This window comes from Nannospalax galili, unplaced genomic scaffold (genome assembly GCF_000622305.1).
Source record: "Nannospalax galili isolate Female #2095 unplaced genomic scaffold, S.galili_v1.0 scaffold72, whole genome shotgun sequence".
In the NCBI taxonomy this organism is placed as follows: domain Eukaryota; kingdom Metazoa; phylum Chordata; class Mammalia; order Rodentia; family Spalacidae; genus Nannospalax; species Nannospalax galili.
Genome location: NW_008336933.1, coordinates 7,156,443 through 7,176,259, shown reverse-complemented (window position 1 = coordinate 7,176,259; position 19,817 = coordinate 7,156,443). Strand labels below are relative to the sequence as shown.

At 44.5% G+C, this 19,817-nt stretch overlaps 1 protein-coding gene across 5 annotated transcripts in view; it reads left to right on the top strand.

Annotated features, from left to right (window-relative positions):
* The window catches only part of Rreb1 (ras responsive element binding protein 1), a 70,666-nt gene that overhangs the window by 38,273 nt on the left and 12,576 nt on the right, over nucleotides 1-19,817 (top strand). For all 5 annotated transcript variants that reach the window (XM_029562854.1, XM_017797774.2, XM_008831652.3 and 2 more), the window contains 2 exons: nucleotides 9,216-9,405; nucleotides 10,647-13,581. In XM_029562854.1, coding sequence (XP_029418714.1) covers nucleotides 9,216-9,405; nucleotides 10,647-13,581 — 3,125 coding nt within the window. The remainder of the gene's footprint in view (nucleotides 1-9,215; nucleotides 9,406-10,646; nucleotides 13,582-19,817) is intronic.

Below are 19,817 nucleotides of genomic sequence, written 5' to 3'. Positions count from 1 at the left end.
ACCCGTCTTGTGTAGTGCCCATGAAGGTCAGAAGAGGCTGTTGGATCCCCTGGGACTGGAGTTATGCACAGTTGTTAGCTGCCATGTGGATGCTGGGAATTTGAACCCGGGTCTTCTGCAAGAACAACCAGTGTTCTTAACTGCTGAGCCATCTCTCCAGCCCCCAGTTTTCTAATCTTTTAAATTTTCCATTGTAGTCTTTTGAAAATATGTTTCGTGAAACAGTTAACCCTTTCTTCGCTCCAGAGGCAGAGGCAGGCGAATCTCCGTGAGTTCAAGGCCAGCCTAATCTATATAGTGAGATCCAGGCCAACTGGGTCTACAGGGAGACCCTGTCTCAAAAAGAACAGCAATAACAAAAAAAGTTAACCCTTTCTTATTGCTTAGGGTGTGGAGGGTGGCTGTCTATCCCTCCACTACCCCAGTTTAAGTTTTTTTTTTAAGTTGTGTGTGTGTGTGTGTGTGTGTGTGTGTGTGTGTGTGTGTGTGCACGCACATGAATGCAGGTACTTGCAGAAGTCAGAGGCTCAGGAGCTGGAGTTGTGGGTACCTGCATCCCCACTCCCACCCCGAAACTTGTGTCCTTCACAAGAAGAGTGAACCATCTGATCCTGACTGCTATCTCTCCAGCCCTCCTTTGAGGGCTGGCATATTTCTTGTTTTGGGGAAATGGTTTTTGTTTGTTTTGTTGAGACCAGCTCTTGCTACACAACTCAGACTAGCCTCACATTTTCCTTAGTTGTCCGGCTGCAGCCTCCGAGTGCTAGTGTTCACAGGCATGCACTGGCTCCCACTGCCATAAAAGTATACTTGGTAGAACTGTGTAAGAATGAGGAGGTCAAAAGGGATCATCTGAGTGATTATCTCTAGGTTGCTTTATGAAGCCTTTCCTATTGCCTTCAGGATTTTCATCTTCTAGAAAGTTAAGGTCTCCAGATACATAAAACAGCACTGTAGCATGTACTAGGGGATGTACATCTCAAAATTATTTAGCTACAAAGTTGACAAAGACAAAGTTGTAGGTGGCCTTGTTTTCCTCCTCTGTAAATCACATTGTCGATAAATTTGCCATTTGGCTTAGTTCTCTGCTGGGGGAGTGGGGGGAGGTTGTATCCTGTTTATGTGCACTCAAATGGAAGCCAGAAGTTAATTTGTCTTCCTCTATTGCTTTCCGCCTTAGTTTTCAGGTTTTCTCTGAACCTGGAGCTCACTGTTTTGACTACACTTACTGGCTGGTGAACCCCAGGGATCTGGCTATCTACACGCACACACCTTCTCCAGGGCTGGGGTTACAGGTGTGTACTACACCCTGCTTTTACATGGGTGCTCCACAGCTCCAAATTCAGGTTCTTGTGCAGCAAGTCTTTACATGGTGGGCTGTCTTCCCCGGCCCTACTTTTTTTTTTTCCCCCCCTTTTTAATGATGCCTGGTATCAAACCTCACATATGAACTACATTCCCAGCTCGAGACCTGGCTCTTACCTCTATGCATACCTGCCCCCCTTCTTTTTAGGTATTTGCTGAAGGTTATATAGAAAACATTTCCAGTTAATGGTTACAGAGGCCAGGCTGGTATTCAGGACTAATATTTTATTTAATGGTGATAGTCTTTTGTGTGTGTGTGTGTGTGTGTGTGTGTGTGTGTGTGTATCTCACAATTCTTGCCATTTAGCCCAGGCTGGCCTTAAGCTTAAAATCCTTCTTCCTCAGTTTCCCTAAGTGCTAAGATTTCAGGTTTATATTACCATGCCCCAGTTCCTTTGGGGGGGCTTCAGTTTCACTGTGCAGCCCTGGTTGGCCTCAGAGATTCACCTGCCTCTGCCTCCGAAGTGCTGGGATTAAGGGCATGCATCATCATGCCCAGCCCATTTTTTAAGCTTTTTGAAAATTATTTTGGACATTTTCCCCCACCACATTTCTACCTTAGCCTAGCTGTTTTCTTTAAAAAGGAAAAAAAAAAAAAAAAAGTGAAAGAAGAATGTCTTTTTACAATGATATTTGCCAACAAAAGAATAACTGTCTCAGTGCCTTTCCTAACTAGACATAGTATAGCACAATTAAAATGTCACAGCTAGACAAAGCTAGGGGGTCTGCTTGTTTAATAGAACTTTTTCTTCTATTGCTGGGGGTGGAATCTCAGACTTTATATGCTAAACAAGTACTCTACATACAGCTATACCCCCATCCTATAGAACCAGTTCTTAATGTGACAGTGTCTCCCAGTCTGTCCTTGACAGCTCTTCTCTAAGCACATACTAAGAATTCTCTGTGATCTTGGTTCCCAAGCCCAGCATCCTGCCTCTGTGACTTTATACTAACAGCTACACTCAAACAACCTTCTGTTCGGAGGAGTTTCCAGTCCGTGTGTGTCTACACACACACACCTACAGACCCTCCTCCTATCTGAACTTCACACCTACCCAGTACCCTTCAGTGACATTACAAGTACTAAGGGAGGTTGAGAGAGAAGAGATAATCTGCAAGCAGCTGCTTCCCCTCTGTTGTTCCAGGGAGCCCCTGACTCTGCATATCCCAACACCACATCCTTCCCTTGCCCCCACCCTAAGAACTACTGCAGAAGCTCCACACTCAACAAGGGGACCACCACAGTGAGGCATGCCCCCCCCCCGACACATACACACAGATGGTCAAATCCATCCCAACAGATGAGAGGGGGGTGTGTGTGTGTTTTTAGATAGGGTTTCACTCTCCCTGACTGCCTGGCACTTGCTATGTAGACCAGGCTGGCCTCAAACGCTGAGATTGCCTGCTGAGTGCCAGGATTAAAAGCTTAAATCATCATGCCCAGCCATACTGGTAATTTTTTTCCCCTGGGAGTAATCTATTTCAATATGATTTTGAAAAAAGAAAGTTTTGTTTTTAGAAGGTATGAGTTCTTTTAGTTTCTTTGAGTCTCACAAAAAGATCCACTGTCCCCCACTGACAGCCAGTAAGTTGGTTTGCATTTAGAAATGCTACCCTCAGTTTCCAACAGAGGGCCTGTCCTATTGCCAGAATATCAAAAGGCAGCCTCTCTGATGTGTAAGAGTTCTCTCTGGCACACGGTCAGAATCTCTTGCAAAATGAAATTCTCCTACAGCTGTTCTCTCTGCTCTGACTCCTGAGAGCATTTCTGCCCCTTCTAAATATTTTGCAATCATTCTCTTTATGAGTTCCTGGCAGAGCCAAGATAATGCCACAAATCCAGGTTGAGGACAGAGTCCTAGGGACCACCCAGCCAATGGCTGTGACCTTAATGAAGGCTGACAAGCCCAAGCCCAGTTTGCAGACACCCCAAGAGCAGTACTGACTGCAGGCTCTGCCTCCTGCCACGTGGTCCACAGATTTATAATGACCTCCCTTGTCCTTGAAGCACTTGGAAACAAGGTTGCACAGTGATCTTCTCCAACTTGGGAAGGGCTATTAAACCCTTGTCTGTCAGATGAAGTTCCTTCCTTTCTAGGTGATGCTTTTATTTAAGGTCTATCAACAGGTGCAGAATGTGCGGCAGAAAAGTTTTATTTTTTAATGTTTCTTTAACCAACCTCACACTGGGCTTCTGGTTTTGTTTGTTCATTTGAAAACGGCAGAAGGAAAAAACAAACAGCTGGCTTGTGAGACACTCTAAACCTTTTTCAGAAGGGAAACATAAGTTGGATGTGGTGATGCTTGCCTGTGTCTCAGCTACTTGAAGCCAGACTGTGAAGGAAAAGCCTGGGTGTGGACAATAGGTAGCATTTGTCAGGGGGGTGGCGGGCGGGGGAGAGAACTAAAATGTGAAATAAGAGTTAGAGCTCTAAACCTTAATTTAGACTTGATTTGAAGTTTTCAAGCATGCAGTCTGGGAGATGATCTTCTCGGCTGTGCCTCCAGGAGGGCAGCAGGGGATACGGAAGCAGGTAGTTTAGGGATTGTGGGGATTGACCAGAAAGAATACTTGTTTTCCCCATGAATCTTTCTCAAGTCTAAACAAAAGTATGGGGATGACTATTTGTGTGTGTAAGTGGAAAGAACCCACATATCTATTTGAATTTTTTTGTTGGTGGTGGTGGTCTTTTTGAGACAGGGTCTCCCTATAGCCCCAGCTAGCCTGGAACTCATTATGTAGACCAGGCTGGCCTTGAACTCACAGAGATTAGCCTGCCTTTGCCTCCCAAGGACTGGGATTAAAGGCATGCACCACAACACCTGGCCTCTATTTTTTTTTTTTTTTTTTTGAGACGGTCTAGCCTTGATCTCACAGAGATCCACCCACCTCTGCTTCCCAAGTGCTGGCATTAAAGGGGTGCTCCACCATGCCTGCACATCTTTATTTTTCTTTTCCTCCCTCTCTCCTGCACTTCCTACCTCTCCCTCTCCCTCTTCCCCTTCTTTCATCCTTTTCTTTTTTCTTTTTCACAGGGTCTTGCTGCGTAGCCCAGGCTGGAGATCCTCCTGCCTTAGCTTCCTGAGTGCTGAACTTACAGGGATGCGCCCTACACTTGGCCTTTCTTGCTAACATATGCTAAGGAATCAGCTTTTCCAGATTTCTGTTTTTCTTCTATTACAATAAAATAATGAAGTAGTCCCTTGCAATTTTCAAAGCATTTCACCTCTGTTATTCAGAGTGACCCCAGAGATCCCATTAGCACAGGTAAGACAGAAAACTGAGGCTTAAAGAAGGAAAGCAGAAGTTACAAAGATGAGTAAAGTGTGGGCCGTTTTTCATCAGGAGCTATAGGCTCAGCTTAAGATGTTTCTAGATTCTAAATGGAGTTGGAGTTACAGGCAGTTGTGGGTACTGGGAACTGAACCTGGATCCTCTGTAAGAGCAACCAGTGCTCTTAACCACTGAGCTCTCTCTCTAGCTCCTTGCATTTAATTCTTAGAGTAATTTCCTTAACAATTGGAGTATAGTGGTATGCTTGTTCATACAGATTCCTAGACCAGGTAGTTATTAACAGTGTTATACCATCACTCTTATCTCAGTCATGTTTGGAAATTTTACATCACCAGCAAGTAAATAAGCTATCCAGGGTCACCTGCCTTGAGTTCCTCATACCCCTGCCTCTTGGGTCCCTGAGTCCCTTCCCTCCTCTTACTGCTCCACAGCTGCCTTGCATGAGGGTATAGGGCTTGTAGTTGGTGCTCAGAGATTTTGCCATGTGTTTATTGAGTGCCTTCTACATGTGAAGCTATTCCATAGGGAACAGTAATTTCTATTGACATATTAAGGATCATTCCCCATTTCCTTTATAAAACCTACCCTTTGCCCCTCATGCTGAGTAGTATTCATAATTGATAGAATATGTACTAGTATAGCAGTCTGAAGGGAAGTATATTCAGAAATATCTGAAACAAGGTGAATAGAATTTTAATATTTTATAGTTTAACCCATTTGCATGCATGCAAGTATAAGTTTAATTTTTTAGACTCTGTAAGATAAAAGGTTCACAGAGTTTGCAGCCCACTTCTTGGGTCTACCTGGCAACTTTTTTATAGGCAGTTTACATGCCACCAAGAGTCAGCATTATTTTTCCCCATTTAATTATATCAGTAATGCTATTTATTTGGTATGATTTGAATTTGATATAAGGAGCTGGAGAGATTAGCTCAATGATTAAGAGCACCCGCAGCTCTTGCAGAGGATCTGGGTTTGGTTCCCAGCACCCACATGGTGGTTAGCAACAGTCCCTAACTCCTATTCCAAGGGATCTGACACTCTCTTCTGGAATCCACAGGCATTGCACACACAGGTGCATCTATATACATGTAGGCAATACACTCATATACTACAGTAAAAATAAATGAACCATTTTAAAAAAGAATCGTCTCTGTGGAAACTTAAAGGTTTGTTTACAATGCCTATTAACAGGGCAGTTTTTTAAATTGCTGCCAAATTTAGGGTGGACAAAGTGCTAGACAATTGAGAAAGTATAGGGTTCTGCTTTAGGTGTGTGGGGGGGTTGCTTTTGTTTTTGCTTTTTGTTTTGTTTCCTTTTGGTGTTTTGTTGTCATTGCTGTTGTTTTTGCTTTTGGCAGGGTCTCACTATGTAGCCAAGGTTGACCTGGACCTAGTCACAGGTGCACACCTCCACTGCGGCTGTACTTTGGTTTGGTTTGGGAAAAATTCAGTCTTTGCTACAGTTAGTGATCAGAATTCATGTGTATGATTGGTGCAGGAATGATGGCATGCCACAGCAGTCAGCAGTCGCCTCTCACGTGAGGCTTTGGTGCTCTGTAGAAAGACAGGTTCCTAGGTAGCCACAGATTAGATCCAGGTCCTCTGCAAGTACAAGAACTTGTAGATGTTCAAGTTCCTTCAAGAAAGTGCAATATTTGCATAGATCCTATGCACGTCCTCCCATGGGACTCTAGATTATTTATATACCTGACACAATGGAAATATTGTATGAATTATTGTACTGTATAGTTTAGGGAATAATGACAAGAAACAAAGTATGCATTTTCAGGTGCATTTTTTTCTAAATATTTTCAATATTTATATGATTTTTTTCTTAAAGATTTTGTGTGTGTGTGTGTGTGTGTGTGCGTGTGTACACATGCACATGGGTGCCTCCAAATGCCAGAAGAGGCATCCAATCCCCTGGAACTGAAGTTAGAGGCAGTTGTGAGCCACCTGATTTGGGTTACTAAGAACTGAACTCTGGTCCTGAAAGAGCAACATGTGCTGTTAGCCACTGAGTCGTCTCTGAGCCCTAGTTTAAATATTTAACCAGTTATGTTTGAATCTATGAGTGTAGAATTTGTGGCTACGAAAGGCCCAGGTTCTCATTTATTGATGATTGGGTTCTGCAGTCACTGCAAACAGATGCAGCAAATGCTGAAGGTTCCTTGCTGCCCCTAGTCACATTTCCATTAGCTAACCAGTGAATAACCTCTTTACTGTATATTTCTGTTTAAAGCTGCTGTATTTAATATGTATGATTGACTCATTAACACAACCTGCACTCACAACTTGCACTACTGTAACACATGCCTGAATAAAGCTTCTCTAACAAAAGTACCTTCTTTAAATCACATCACCGTCTCTTATGCTTAAGACACTAGACAGCACTTGAGAACGATATCTAGGGGCCCTTATATACCGAAATGATCAGCAAAGAGCACAAAAATGTTATGAACATGGCATGAAATAACATAAAGGATAATCACTTACAGTTTACAAGCTGAGAAAAAAGGCTAAGTGTAAGTTCCTCAGTCTTAGCTGAGAACATGTATTAGGCAGCTCAGATTTATCCTGTTTTTATGTATCTGTGAATGAACACGAAAGCAGCTCAGCTATCAGTTTGAGATTTACAAGTAGATTTCAATTTAGTACACAAATTTGCAAGTGCAGAACTCTCAAGCAATGAAGATCATGTTTGACATTTACATTTATATCTCAAACATATACATTAAATTAAACATTTAAAGTGTATATAACTTGTTTGTTTTCAAGACAGGGTCTCCTTATAGCCTACAATGCACTATGTAGATTTCATAGAGATACACCTGCCTTTACCTCCACGTGCTAGGATTAAAGGCTTATGCCACTATGCCACAGCTGTGTAACTTATTTTGTGAGACCTCTCTTTTCTTGGCTTTGATTAACAAGCCCGTCTTTGTAGAGCATAAGCCCTGTTGACTTCACAGCTAAAGATGTGCTGAGACTAAATGTTCTACTCTCAGATGTGACTGAATGAGCACTGATTCTTACTAATGTTTATCTCAGTGTTACTAGGGAGAAATGAGCGTAGATGTGTAGTGTAGCATCTTAGCATCCTGGACAGTGCCTGGCACTGGTAAAGATTAAAATGCCGCAGATACTCTTCACAAAGTACATGTAGTAAATTACCATAGGAAGAGAGAGTTATTGAAAACTGCAAGTAGAAATGCCCACAGGAGCCACTAGTGGCTTAATGGGAACCTGTTATTCTAAATGTAGTTGAATGATGGCAGAAATTTTGCCAGGTGGAGGAGGAGGGGGAGGGCAGTGATCTCCAAAATAACTGCAAAGAAGGGAAGTGGCCTGTGACAAGTCTGCATTCTACCACAGCCCACCAAGGAGTGATAAACGGGGCTTTCCCTCGCATTACCTCCGAGTGAGCTGAGCTACTTCATTGTCTTTCGTTTTCCTTCCAGAGAAGAATAAACGGCAAAAATGGTTTCCATTAATATATATTGTAAATGGGAACAAGTTGCTTTACCGCTCTGTAAAAACAGTGGTAATAAGACCTACCTTAGAGGGCTTGCAAGAGTTGAATGTGGCTGTACAAGTAAAGCGTGTGGAATGATCCTCGGCATACAAAACTTTCTGCCATCGTGTAAATGTGCAACATCTGCCCTTCCCCACACAAATAAGCTCTGGAAGTGAGGTTTATGTGAATGAGGAATTGTAATGAATTTCCATTTAAATAGCCACATGTGGCTCCTGTGACTGTATTGAGTGCAATCTGGAGCCTAAAATATTATTTGTTATTACTACTACTATTATTATTATAGCATTTGAAATTTTGTTCTCAATGAAGATATAGATGATGACAACAGTGCTATGAAAAATGCTGACATATTGCCAGGCATGGTGGTGCACGCCTTTAATCCCAGCACTTGGGAGGCAAAGACAGGCGAATGTCTATGAGATCAAGGCCAGCCTGGTCTACAGAGCAAGTTCCAGGCCAGCTAGGGATACGGAGAGACCCTAAAAAATAAAAACAACCACAAAAAAACGTGTCATGTTATAAAGTGGTGTTTGTCTCATGTCTATATAAGATCCAGAACATTTGAGGATGTCTGAAGTGAAGAGTCATGATTATCTTTTTAAATGAGACAGCCTTGTGCAGAGAAGGATAGGAGTTGGACCTCACATTTTCTGTTTGTTTCTTCCTGGCTATGTGACCTTATATTAAAATTTTTACATTTAGCCGGGCGTGATGGCACACACCTCTAATCCCAGCATTTGGGAGGCAGAGGCAGGTGGATCTCTGTGAATTCAAGGCCAGCCTAGTCTACATAGTGAGTTTCAGGACAGCTGGGGCTACAGGGAGACCCTGTCTCAAAAAGACCAAAAAAAAAAAGAGAAAGAGTATTTTTGGTGCTAGTTACTATCATACCAGCTTCCTTATGCTTCATTTTGTTTTACTCAACTAAAATGAAGCAAGATCTATAGTAAAGCACATAGAGGAGTGGAAACTCTGTCTGAACTGTCTCCTTATATGGCTGTCCCTCCCTTCTAGATGTGACATTTGCTGTGTCACCTTTCGAACACATCGAGGACTGCTGCGCCACAATGCACTTGTCCACAAACAGCTTCCCAGGGATGCAATGGGAAGACCTTTCATCCAGAACAATCCTTCAATTCCTGCTGGCTTCCATGATTTAGGATTTACTGACTTCTCCTGTCGGAAGTTCCCTCGAATTTCTCAGGTATGCTAATGAACCCATTGAGCCTGCAGCCGCCTCCCCCAGTCTACATAGCTAGATTGATGATGGAATTCATCATTGTCTGTAATGCCTTTACTCTCATTAAAATTCAGCCTAGCCCATTCTGTCTCTGTTGGGTTTCTTGGACTGAGAGGTATAGGTGATCTTTTATTTGAAGGTGAGTTTCCTATGAGTCTAGCCCAATAGGGCCTTTGCCTGTTTTTTGGACTTTGCTATTTAAATTATATTGGCTATCACCCCATCAAAGCCCTGTTGTAATTTGAATTTATATATTTTCATCTTTATTTGGTATCTGCATCACAGCTAGGTGTCTTCAGCATTGTTGTTTCTATTAAAACACTTTGGATTATTATGCACTTGAACAAGAGATAAAATATTTGTTTTCTGCCTATTCAGAAACTCCCAAAACTACTTAGAAATTATTTTTTTCCATGTATAAAATTGAGATAGGAAGTAATAGCAGTAAAGTTCTTCAAGTACACCACAAGTCTCAAGTTCAGTGGACTGTTAGGCATCTGTATACCCTTGATCCTCCCCAGGTGATTGATGTTCCCGCCTGTCCTTCCTGGGCAGAGTCCCCTCTCCCACAGTCACAGAAGTGGCCCATTTTCACCATTAGGTTTGTGAAGAAGGCACTCTGCTTTGTAGCCTTGGCTAGCCTGGCACCATTTTATATATATAAAACCCAACGTGGCAATCTTCCTGCCTCAGTCCTGCCGAATGCTATGATTATGGGTATGTGCCATCACACCCAGCATAAGCACCACCCCCCTTTTTAAGGCGTAATTCTATCTTCATTGTGATGTTATCTTAGTATCTCCCTGGTGAGGATGCCCTTGATCAAACATGATTCTTTTAGGTGTGTCCAACCTTTTGACAGTGCCACAAGGCATTGTCATCTACAGAGTTCACTTGAGAACTGCACATTTGAGTTACAAAAGAAAAAAAAAAATTCATGATGTTTTAAGTAAGTTTACCATTTTGCATTGAACTTCATGCATAATTATTCTTGGCTACATGTGACCCACAGGCTAGACACATCAGCTAGATGTTTGACCATTTTCTTAATTCAGTCCCAGATTCACAATCAGGGGAAGGTTGGCTCCTTATATATTAATAAGAAAAGCTGCTATTATACAACAAGTACCGGTGGCATCTCCCTTTAGTGTTGTTGTTAAATCCTCACAGTTGTTCCCTTGCTTTTGCTGCTGGGTTTCACTTAGGCCTGGTGTGAAACAAACCTACGAAGGTGCATCAGCGAGCAGCACCGTTTCATCTGCGACACCTGTGACAAGGCATTCCCCATGCCATCTTCACTTGTCCTGCACAAGCAGACCCACATCACTGCTGATCAGGGACAGGAAAAGCTGCAGGCCAAGACCCTAGCTGATGATACCCTGGACCAGAAGGTCTTCCTGGCCTTACTAGGTCTGCAGCACACCAAAGACATCAGGCCTGCACCTGCTGAGGAATCCCTGCCAGACGACAACCAAGCAATACAGCTCCAGACACTCAAGTGTCAGCTACCTCAGGACCCTGGCTGCACCAATGTGCTGAGTCTGTCTCCTTTCGAAGCTGCTTCTTTAGGTGGTTCTCTTACAGTCCTCCCAGCTACCAAGGAGAGCATGAAGCATCTGTCCCTGCAGCCCTTCCAAAAGGGCTTCATCATCCAGCCGGACAGCAGTATTGTGGTTAAGCCTATCTCAGGCGAGTCAGCCATTGAACTGGCAGACATCCAGCAGATTCTAAAGATGGCAGCATCAGCTCCCCCACAGATCAGTCTTCCGCCACTCTCTAAGGCTCCCGCCACCCCTCTTCAGGCAATTTTCAAGCATATGCCCCCTTTGAAGCCAAAGCCCTTGGTCACACCCCGGACAGTGGTAGCCACCTCTACACCCCCGCCTCTCATCAATGCACAGCAGGCATCCCCGGGCTGTATCAGCCCTAGCCTTCCTCCACAGCCCCTGAAGCTCCTCAAGGGGTCAGTCGAGGCAGCTTCCACTGCCCATCTGCTGCAGTCCAAGTCTGGGGCCCAGCCAAACACAGTCACACAGCTCTTTCTGCAACAGCCTGGAGTGGAGCTGCCAGGCCAGCCTGAGATGAAGACACAACTGGAGCAAGACAGCATCATTGAGGCCCTACTGCCCCTGAGCATGGAGGCCAAGATCAAGCAGGAGATCACAGAGGGGGACCTCAAGGCCATCATGACAGGCCCCAGTGGCAAGAAGACCCCTGCCATGCGCAAGGTGCTCTACCCCTGCCGCTTTTGTAACCAGGTGTTCGCCTTCTCTGGAGTTCTGCGTGCTCATGTTCGCTCCCACCTGGGGATCTCGCCCTACCAGTGCAACATCTGCGACTACATTGCTGCAGACAAGGCCGCTCTTATCCGTCACCTGCGCACACATAGTGGGGAGCGGCCCTACATTTGCAAGATCTGCCACTACCCATTCACTGTCAAAGCCAACTGTGAGCGGCACCTCCGCAAAAAGCACCTCAAGGCCACCCGCAAGGACATTGAGAAGAACATAGAGTATGTGAGCAGCAGCGCAGCAGAGCTGGTGGACGCCTTCTGCTCACCAGAAACAGTGTGTCGGCTGTGCGGTGAGGATCTGAAGCACTACCGTGCGCTGCGCATCCATATGCGCACACACTGCAGCCGCGGCCTGGGCAGCTGCCACAAAGGCCGTAAACCCTTCGAGTGCAAGGAATGCAATGCCACCTTTGCAGCCAAGCGCAACTGCATCCATCACATCCTCAAGCAGCACCTGCATGTGCCAGAGCATGACATTGAGAGCTATGTGCTTGCTGCAGACGGTGGCCTTGGCCCCACAGAGATGTCCACTGAGGCCTCTGGGAGAGGGGGAGAGGGCAGCTGCGTTGCTTTTGGTGAGTGCAAGCCCCTGGCCACTTTTCTGGAGCCCCAAAACGGCTTTCTCCACACAAGCCCTACCCAGACCCTGCCTTCCCATATCTCTGTCAAGCTGGAGCCAGCCAGTAGCTTTGCAGTGGACTTCAATGAGCCTCTTGACTTTTCACAGAAGGGCCTGGCACTGGTCCAAGTGAAGCAGGAAAATGTGCCTTCCTTCCTTAGTCCTTCCTTGGCCCCGTATGACTGCTCCATGGAGCCTATCGACCTGTCTATCCCCAAGAACGTAAGGAAAGGAGACAAGGACACAGTTGCTCCGAGTGAAGCCAAGAAGCCAGAACAGGAAGCTGAGAATGCTGAGCAGCTCTCTCCCTCTCCACCACCCTGCCCTACCTTGCCAGTGACTTTGGAGTCCAGAGGGATCCTAGAAAACCCCACAAGCACTGTGGTGGCTGTCACCACAGCTGCCAACCTGGAACCCCACACTCAGCCCCTCCAGGGCTCTGTTCAGCTGGCTGTCCCCATCTATTCCTCAGCTCTCATCAGCAACCCTCCCCTCTTGGGCAACTCTGCAGTCATAAGCAACTCAGCCCTCTTGAGCAGCCCAGCCTTGCTTCGACCCTTACGGCCCAAGCCCCCCCTGCTCTTGCCAAAGCCCCCCATGACAGAAGAGCTGCCTCCACTGGCCTCCATTGCCCAGATCATCTCATCTGTGTCCTCAGCCCCTACTCTGTTGAAGACCAAGGTGGCTGACCCAGGGTCATCAAGCACCAGCGGTAACACTGTGGCTGCAGACAACTTAGGAGGCTCCATCCCCAAAGCTGCCACCTCCCCTACTGATAAAACAAGCCCTAAAGAATCCAGTGACCCAGCCCCCACAGCCAGCAGTCCAGAGGAAGCCTTGCCTGCTGAGCAGGGGCCAGCTTGCTCATCCAAGAAGAGGGGTAGGAAAAGGGGGGTGAGGAACCGGCCCCTCGCCAACAGCAGTGGGGTGGACCTAGATTCCAGTGGGGAGTTTGCCAGCATTGAGAAGATGCTAGCCACCACAGATACCAACAAGTTCAGTCCATTCCTGCAGACTGCAGAGGATGACACTCAGGATGAGGTGGCCGGAGCCCCTGCAGACCACCATGGGCCCAGTGATGAGGAGCAGGGTAGCCCCAGTGAAGACAGGCTACTGAGAGCAAAGCGGAACTCCTATGCCAACTGCCTGCAGAAGATCAACTGTCCCCACTGTCCCCGGGTCTTCCCTTGGGCCAGCTCCCTCCAGAGGCATATGCTTACACACACTGGTAAGAAGGCCCTCAGGGCTCACCAGGCGGTGAGTCTTACTTCCTGACAGGGTGGCTGCCAGGAAAGAGGGGGATAAGGGAGTAAGGGTAGGCCTAAAGTTTTGGGTGCTATTCCCATGTTCCATTCATTCTTCTAAGTCTCAGAAGCCACAGGTTCTTAGTAACCATATGACCTGTGCCCATGGTCTGAGCCACCCAGGGTGGCTTGTTAAAAAAAAGTGCCAAATGCAGGGTGTTTTCAGATGGACATGGTCATAGGCTTCCTCGCTTCTCTCCCCACATTCCTTGCCTGAGGTTTCAACCTTTTCTACTAGGTTAAGTATGGATAATTCCAAAAAAGTGGGACTTTGTATTGAGGTATTGGGGCCTAATGAGCTTGGTGCTTTGACATGAGAAATTTCATCCTGGCATCTTCTGTGGAGTTCTTTTGCCTGCCTTACGTCTGTAAAGGGAAATAGTACAAAATGTGATTTGTCCATTTCCTTTCACTAAGGGAGCTGCATCTTCCCTTGCTTAGTTCAGTTTTCTTTGTTTTAATTTCTTTTCTCCTATTTGGAATATCTGTGATGGATGATAATTGTGCTTAGATTTTTTTTTTAAGTTCTATTTATCTTAAAATTGTCTGCTGTCCAGGAAAATACTTCAGCTATAATTTTAATATTCTAAATAACATTTAAATTACTAGATGATTTTCCAAAAGCATTTTTCAAATGTCAGTTTGTAGAAGTTGAATTTTAGAAGTTAAAAATAGAGAATATATATTTTTTTATTACTTTATACCAGGTACTTTTAATATTCAAATGACCACACAACTCTCAGTTATAACCTTCTGAATATTATCATAGTGTTTGTATCATTGAGCTAAGTGCATTGAGTGAATCCTTGACCTTTTGGCGTTTACAATCCAAATATTAATAGATAAGACCAAAACACAAATGGTACTTTACTATATGTATAGTACAGGATTCCTGGATAAAATACAGATTACTAGTGAAATTTGAATTTTCAGACCAACAACAAGTAATTTTTAGTGTTTTTCCCATATAGTACTCAGGATGGACTAAAGCACTGTTATTTTTTAAACATTATTTGTTGTTGATCTGAAGTTTATCTGGGTATGTTGTGGTTTTCCTTGCAAAATATATTAACCCAAGGTAGTTAGGTCTGCAGCAGTATTGTGAGGAGAAGCTAGTAGGATCTGGGTGTGAGCTACACTGTCTCAGGTAGAAACACTGTAGATGGGGCTGATAACCAGGAAGCTTTAAGACCTCATGGAAGGCTGTGTCTGCTGTATGAGGTGGGGCAGCAGCACAGAGCCCTTAAAATGTCTCTGAAAACCAAGAGAGTCTGCAGAGGAAACTGGGAAAGAAAAAGGAAGCTGCGGAGTCATGGCTGGAGATTTGGGGGTTCTCTGAGGTTGCCCCAGTCACCAGAGATTGCCACATACACTGCAGTCTCTGGTCCTAATGTGATGGGGCCGCCAATCCAGGAAATTAAAAATGCCAGTTGAAGGGAAGACTCAATAGAACTGGAATTTCTAGATTCATACAGTACATGCTGCCTTTTGGGGCTGCCTTTTTTTTTTCCTTTGAAGTAATTAAGCCTGACAAAATCAAGTTAACAGTTCTTAGAAGACAGCCGTTCAGAGAAGGGTGCCCCTTACAGCAGTGTCTTTGGCAGATGGTCTGGATCTTGTGATTTCCCCCTGCCCTGTTGCTGTTTCCACGCTCCCCACATCCTCCTCCAGATGAAAGTTCTGTTCCTGGTAAACACTGTGCACATTTTCCTTGGATAGGTCATGTATCCCCAGATGTGTCTATTCCCAGCAAACTGACAGACTCCCTAGAAGTTGAAGCAGGCGGAATTTCTTTTCGAGTTGTACTAGAGTCTGCAGATCGCTGAGACACATTCCCACTTGAGAGTCCAGTCCTCATGATTCCCGGGTATTTGATCTCCAGAATGCCATCTTTCCTAGTTGGGGAGCATCTGGATCTGAGCAGGGAATATGTAAAACTTCTTAAAGATGGAGAAGGGCAGAGGTGAAATGTATCTACCACTTCTTCCTCATAGTTACTGATAACCTTAATAAATATGTCTGCTTGGGCCCAGTCTCTGATACCAATCATATTGTTCTTAGTTGTTTTGTTTTGTTTTTTAATTAAAAAAAAAATAAAACCCTTTCAGGGCTACCCTTCATGACAGTCCTATGAGATCATTGTTGCTCTGAGGAAACTGAGGCACAGGGAAGCTAAGTAGCTCACCAGTTGTCATGTTAGTAGTGAAAAGTACAGCCAGAACTCTGTTCCTGGGCCAAGTTCACTGCATGTGTTCCCTGGTCAGGGTGCGAGTGGCCAACAGATCCTGTCATGGAAGCCTTTCTAGGGCTCTTCATGTTCTCACATGTCCAGGTACATAAGATTAGGAACAAGAGGGGAACTCAGCTATGGGTCGGTATGCTATTAATTAGTCTTAATGACTACATAATTCTGTTGAACACTGTATAAAGGTTGGTGCCCACTGAGCTCCCTTTACATTTTCTTTGCTATGTTCCACTGTTCAGCTCCCAGGGATAGTCTGAAAACACCTTGATTAAATCATGTTGTTTTGTGCAGTCAGCTATGTCTGCTGCTGTGTGAGAACATTTTCCAATTAAAGGCTAGAGCTATAAGGAGCCTAGGAAATTGCCTTCCCACAGACCTGGAACTTTCTAAGTAGAGAACTGGCTGTCCATCAGAGTCATGTGGCTTCTGTGAGATGCTCCCTCAAAAACTTGAATTAACTTAAGGCATACAATTAAGAATGTGGAAGTTAAACTTCACTTCTACAACAACCCTGGAAAGGGAGGTGGCATACGGGGAAGATATTTGTAGAGATTTTTTTTTAAGTGTAATATTAATATCTAAATAGCTTAACAGGTAAAGGCATTTCTCAGCAAGCCTGACTACCTGAGTTTCAGTCCCTAGGACACACATGGTGGAAGGAAAGAACTGCCTCTGACAAGTTGTCTTCTGGCCTTTATAGTATACCATGGCACAGGTACACATATACATACATACACAATAAATAAGTAAATAAATAAATGTACATTTTAAAATAAATTTTATTTAAATCAATAAAATCTAGCTGAGTTCCAACGATCCGCATTAAGAGACTACAATGTGAACTCTACTTCAGTCAAATTTCCTATGTCACAAGAGATGGCCTCTTTCCATCCTCTTGTGTTACCCTAGCATCTCTTCTTTTCCTTAAACACTTTCTTTAGTTTACCCACTCCCCACAGAGGAACAAGAAGGAGGAAGTCATATACTAAATGTCCAGCTAGGGGTCCACCTGCTGGCTGCCAGCACAAACGTGACTTAAGCCCTTTCCCCTGATTAGGTTCCAGGAACTGTATCAGAAGAGGAAGCTGTCATCTTTCATGTCCTCTTATGTGATTTCTACACACTTGCTTCTGTCCCTCTCATTTTCTCCAAGCCTACAGCTCACCTTTCTCTCCATGAACACGTCGTACCTCAGGAGACAACGATGCACTGTTCTTGTGCGTTTCCCTCTTGAGCATTTCATCCTGTGTCTTTAGGCCATAGGTGGACAGAGTGCCAGAAAACACAACCAGTCCCTTTCAGCGTCTGTCCTCCTCTCTTCCTCCTTCCCTTTGCTCCGGTTCCTTGTTCTACAGTGACTGGTCAGGATGGTGCAATATCTGAGAATCCCCTCCAGCTCCAACATTCTGGGATTTCCTAGCTCGTTCACTTTCTCATGGGTGCTTTGAGTGCCTTTGCCAGCTCTAGACTCTTCCCTCTCACCTCCTACCCACATCTGTGGGGCAACTAGCATTGGAGCTTAAATTAGGAAAATGTCCTCACCTGAATAGAAAGTGATTTGGACACTGGTTATATTTGACTGCTTCTTTCTTTTTTGTTAAGATTTATTTTTATTTGTATGTATGTTTGTATGTCTGCCTATGTGTGTGTGGCCGCCTGTAGAGACCAGATCAGGGTGTCAAAATCTCTGGAGCTGAACTTATAGGTGGTTGTGAGCCACCTGATGTGGGTGCTGGGAACCAAACTGAGTTTTCTGCAAGAGCAGCAAGTGCTCTAATCCACTGAGCCATCTCTGCAGCCCCCCTTTTTACTTTCTTAAGTGGCAGTTTGGGCCACTTTTAACCCAGCCCTGCATATACCCCTGCCAAATACCAAGAGAGAGGGGGGAAAAAAAAAAACGAGAAGAAACATGCCAAGCCCTGAGGGTGGAGAAGTGTTAGTGCTGTGTTGTTATACAAAGAAAAGCAACTGCAAAGGTTTCCATCTGAGGTACAGGCTAATTCTAACCCTGATTTTCTTCAGAAAATGAACAGGCACATTTCTAACTCCATATTCTTAGGTTTTGACAAGAAGGTCCTGTTACACTCAGCAAGCTTGTTCTCAGTGTTCATTCTGCCCTTGCGTTCATCCTAGTGCCTTTCAGGTAATACCATTTTACCTAAAATGTCTGTTCATTTCTGACTGCTCTTCATGAGTGAATACTGCCTGGCTGGTGGCGTTAATGTTCACACTGGGATGGAGGGACATATAGGCCCTGGGTACAAAGGTAATTCCTTGTTACAAGCATTCTTACAAACCAGCCCACCCACCGTCCCTATCTAAAGAAATAATATGAAAGTTACCAATGGTCATTAAATGATGTAGTGTAGATAAAGTCCACAAGTGATTTGAAACATATTATAAAATGCTACAAAGTCTCAAGTTTGTATATCCCTACAAGGCAAAAGGCACACAGCTCTTTGAATAAAAAAAAAGTTTTGCTGTGAACATGTGAGCCTTAAATGACTTGGATCACTTAGAGAACTTTCCTATGATAAAATGCTTGGATACCTTGATTCAGGATTAATATGACTCTTCATCATGGAGACTCAGCCTGGCTGTCCAAACCACCTATAAAGGCAAAGCATGAGAAAATTAAAGAGTAAATCATGTAATAGAAGTGGGAAGCCAGCCGGGCATGGTGGTGCACGTCTTTGGTCCCAGCACTCGAGAGAGAGGCAAAGGCAGGCAGATCTCTGTGAGTTCAAGGCCAGCCTGGTCTACATAGCCAGCTGGGGCTACAGGGAGACCCTGTCTCAAAAAGACAAAAAAAAAAAAAAAAAGGGGGAAGCCTGCCATTTTTTTTGAAATCAAGATTCCCGGCATGGGGCGGGTCTGTCTAAAAAAAAAAAAAAAAAAAAAAAAAAAAGTGGGAAGCCTGCCATTTTCTTTGAAATCAAGAATCCCGGCATAGGGCTAGAGAGATGGCCCAGTAGTTAAGAGCAGAATTCAGATCCCAGCAACCACATAACAAGCTAGACATCCCACGTGTTTAAGTGTTTAACTCCAGCTCCAAGAGATCTGACACTCTCTTCTGGCCTCCTGAGCCTGCATTCACATGCACACAGTTTTTTAAAAATTTAAAGAATCTAAGCATAGTAGCTTCTGGTCTTTTCTCCGTTCTTTTTACCCCCTTTCTTTTGGGTGCTGGGAATAGAACCCCAGTACCTCAACATGCTGCACAAAGAAGCACATGCTCTACCACTAGCAGCAGCCTAAGTCCTTGTTCTCCTGTCACCTGGTTTTCTTTCTCTCCATCTGGCCAAACTTTGTGAAACTGCCATCTTGCTTTGTGACAAAATATAAAAGAAAAATAAGAAATATTGTGTGCAGTTATTAATGAAAAGCGAAAAAAGTCACCTGTAAGATGCACAGCACACACTGAAATACTTTACAACTAGTCACACAAATGCATGGGGTTTGTTTTTGAGACAGGATCTCCCTGTAGTCATAACTGGCCTGGAATTCGATATGTAGCCCAGGTTGACCACTGTGAGATCTGCCTGCCTCTACCTCCCAAGTGCTGGGATTGAAGGCCTGTACCACCACATCCAGCTCCATTTATCTTTCTCTCCATGTGAAATATAAATTGCTGGGGAGGTGAGGGGGGGTGGTTGACTGGTTTTATGGGAAGAGGTTGTTGCTGCTGCCTTTTTTAAAAAATATTTATTATTTTTATTTTATGTGCATGAGTGTATTGCCTGCATGTATGTGAGTGTACCCATGTCGTGCAATGCTGTGGAGGTCAGAAGAAGGCTTATTCCCCTGGAACTGGAGTTAAGGACGATTCACAACTGCCATGTGGTTACTGAGACTTGAACTCGTGTCTTCTGCAAGAGTAGTCAGTGCTCTTAACTGCTGAGCCATCTCTCCAGC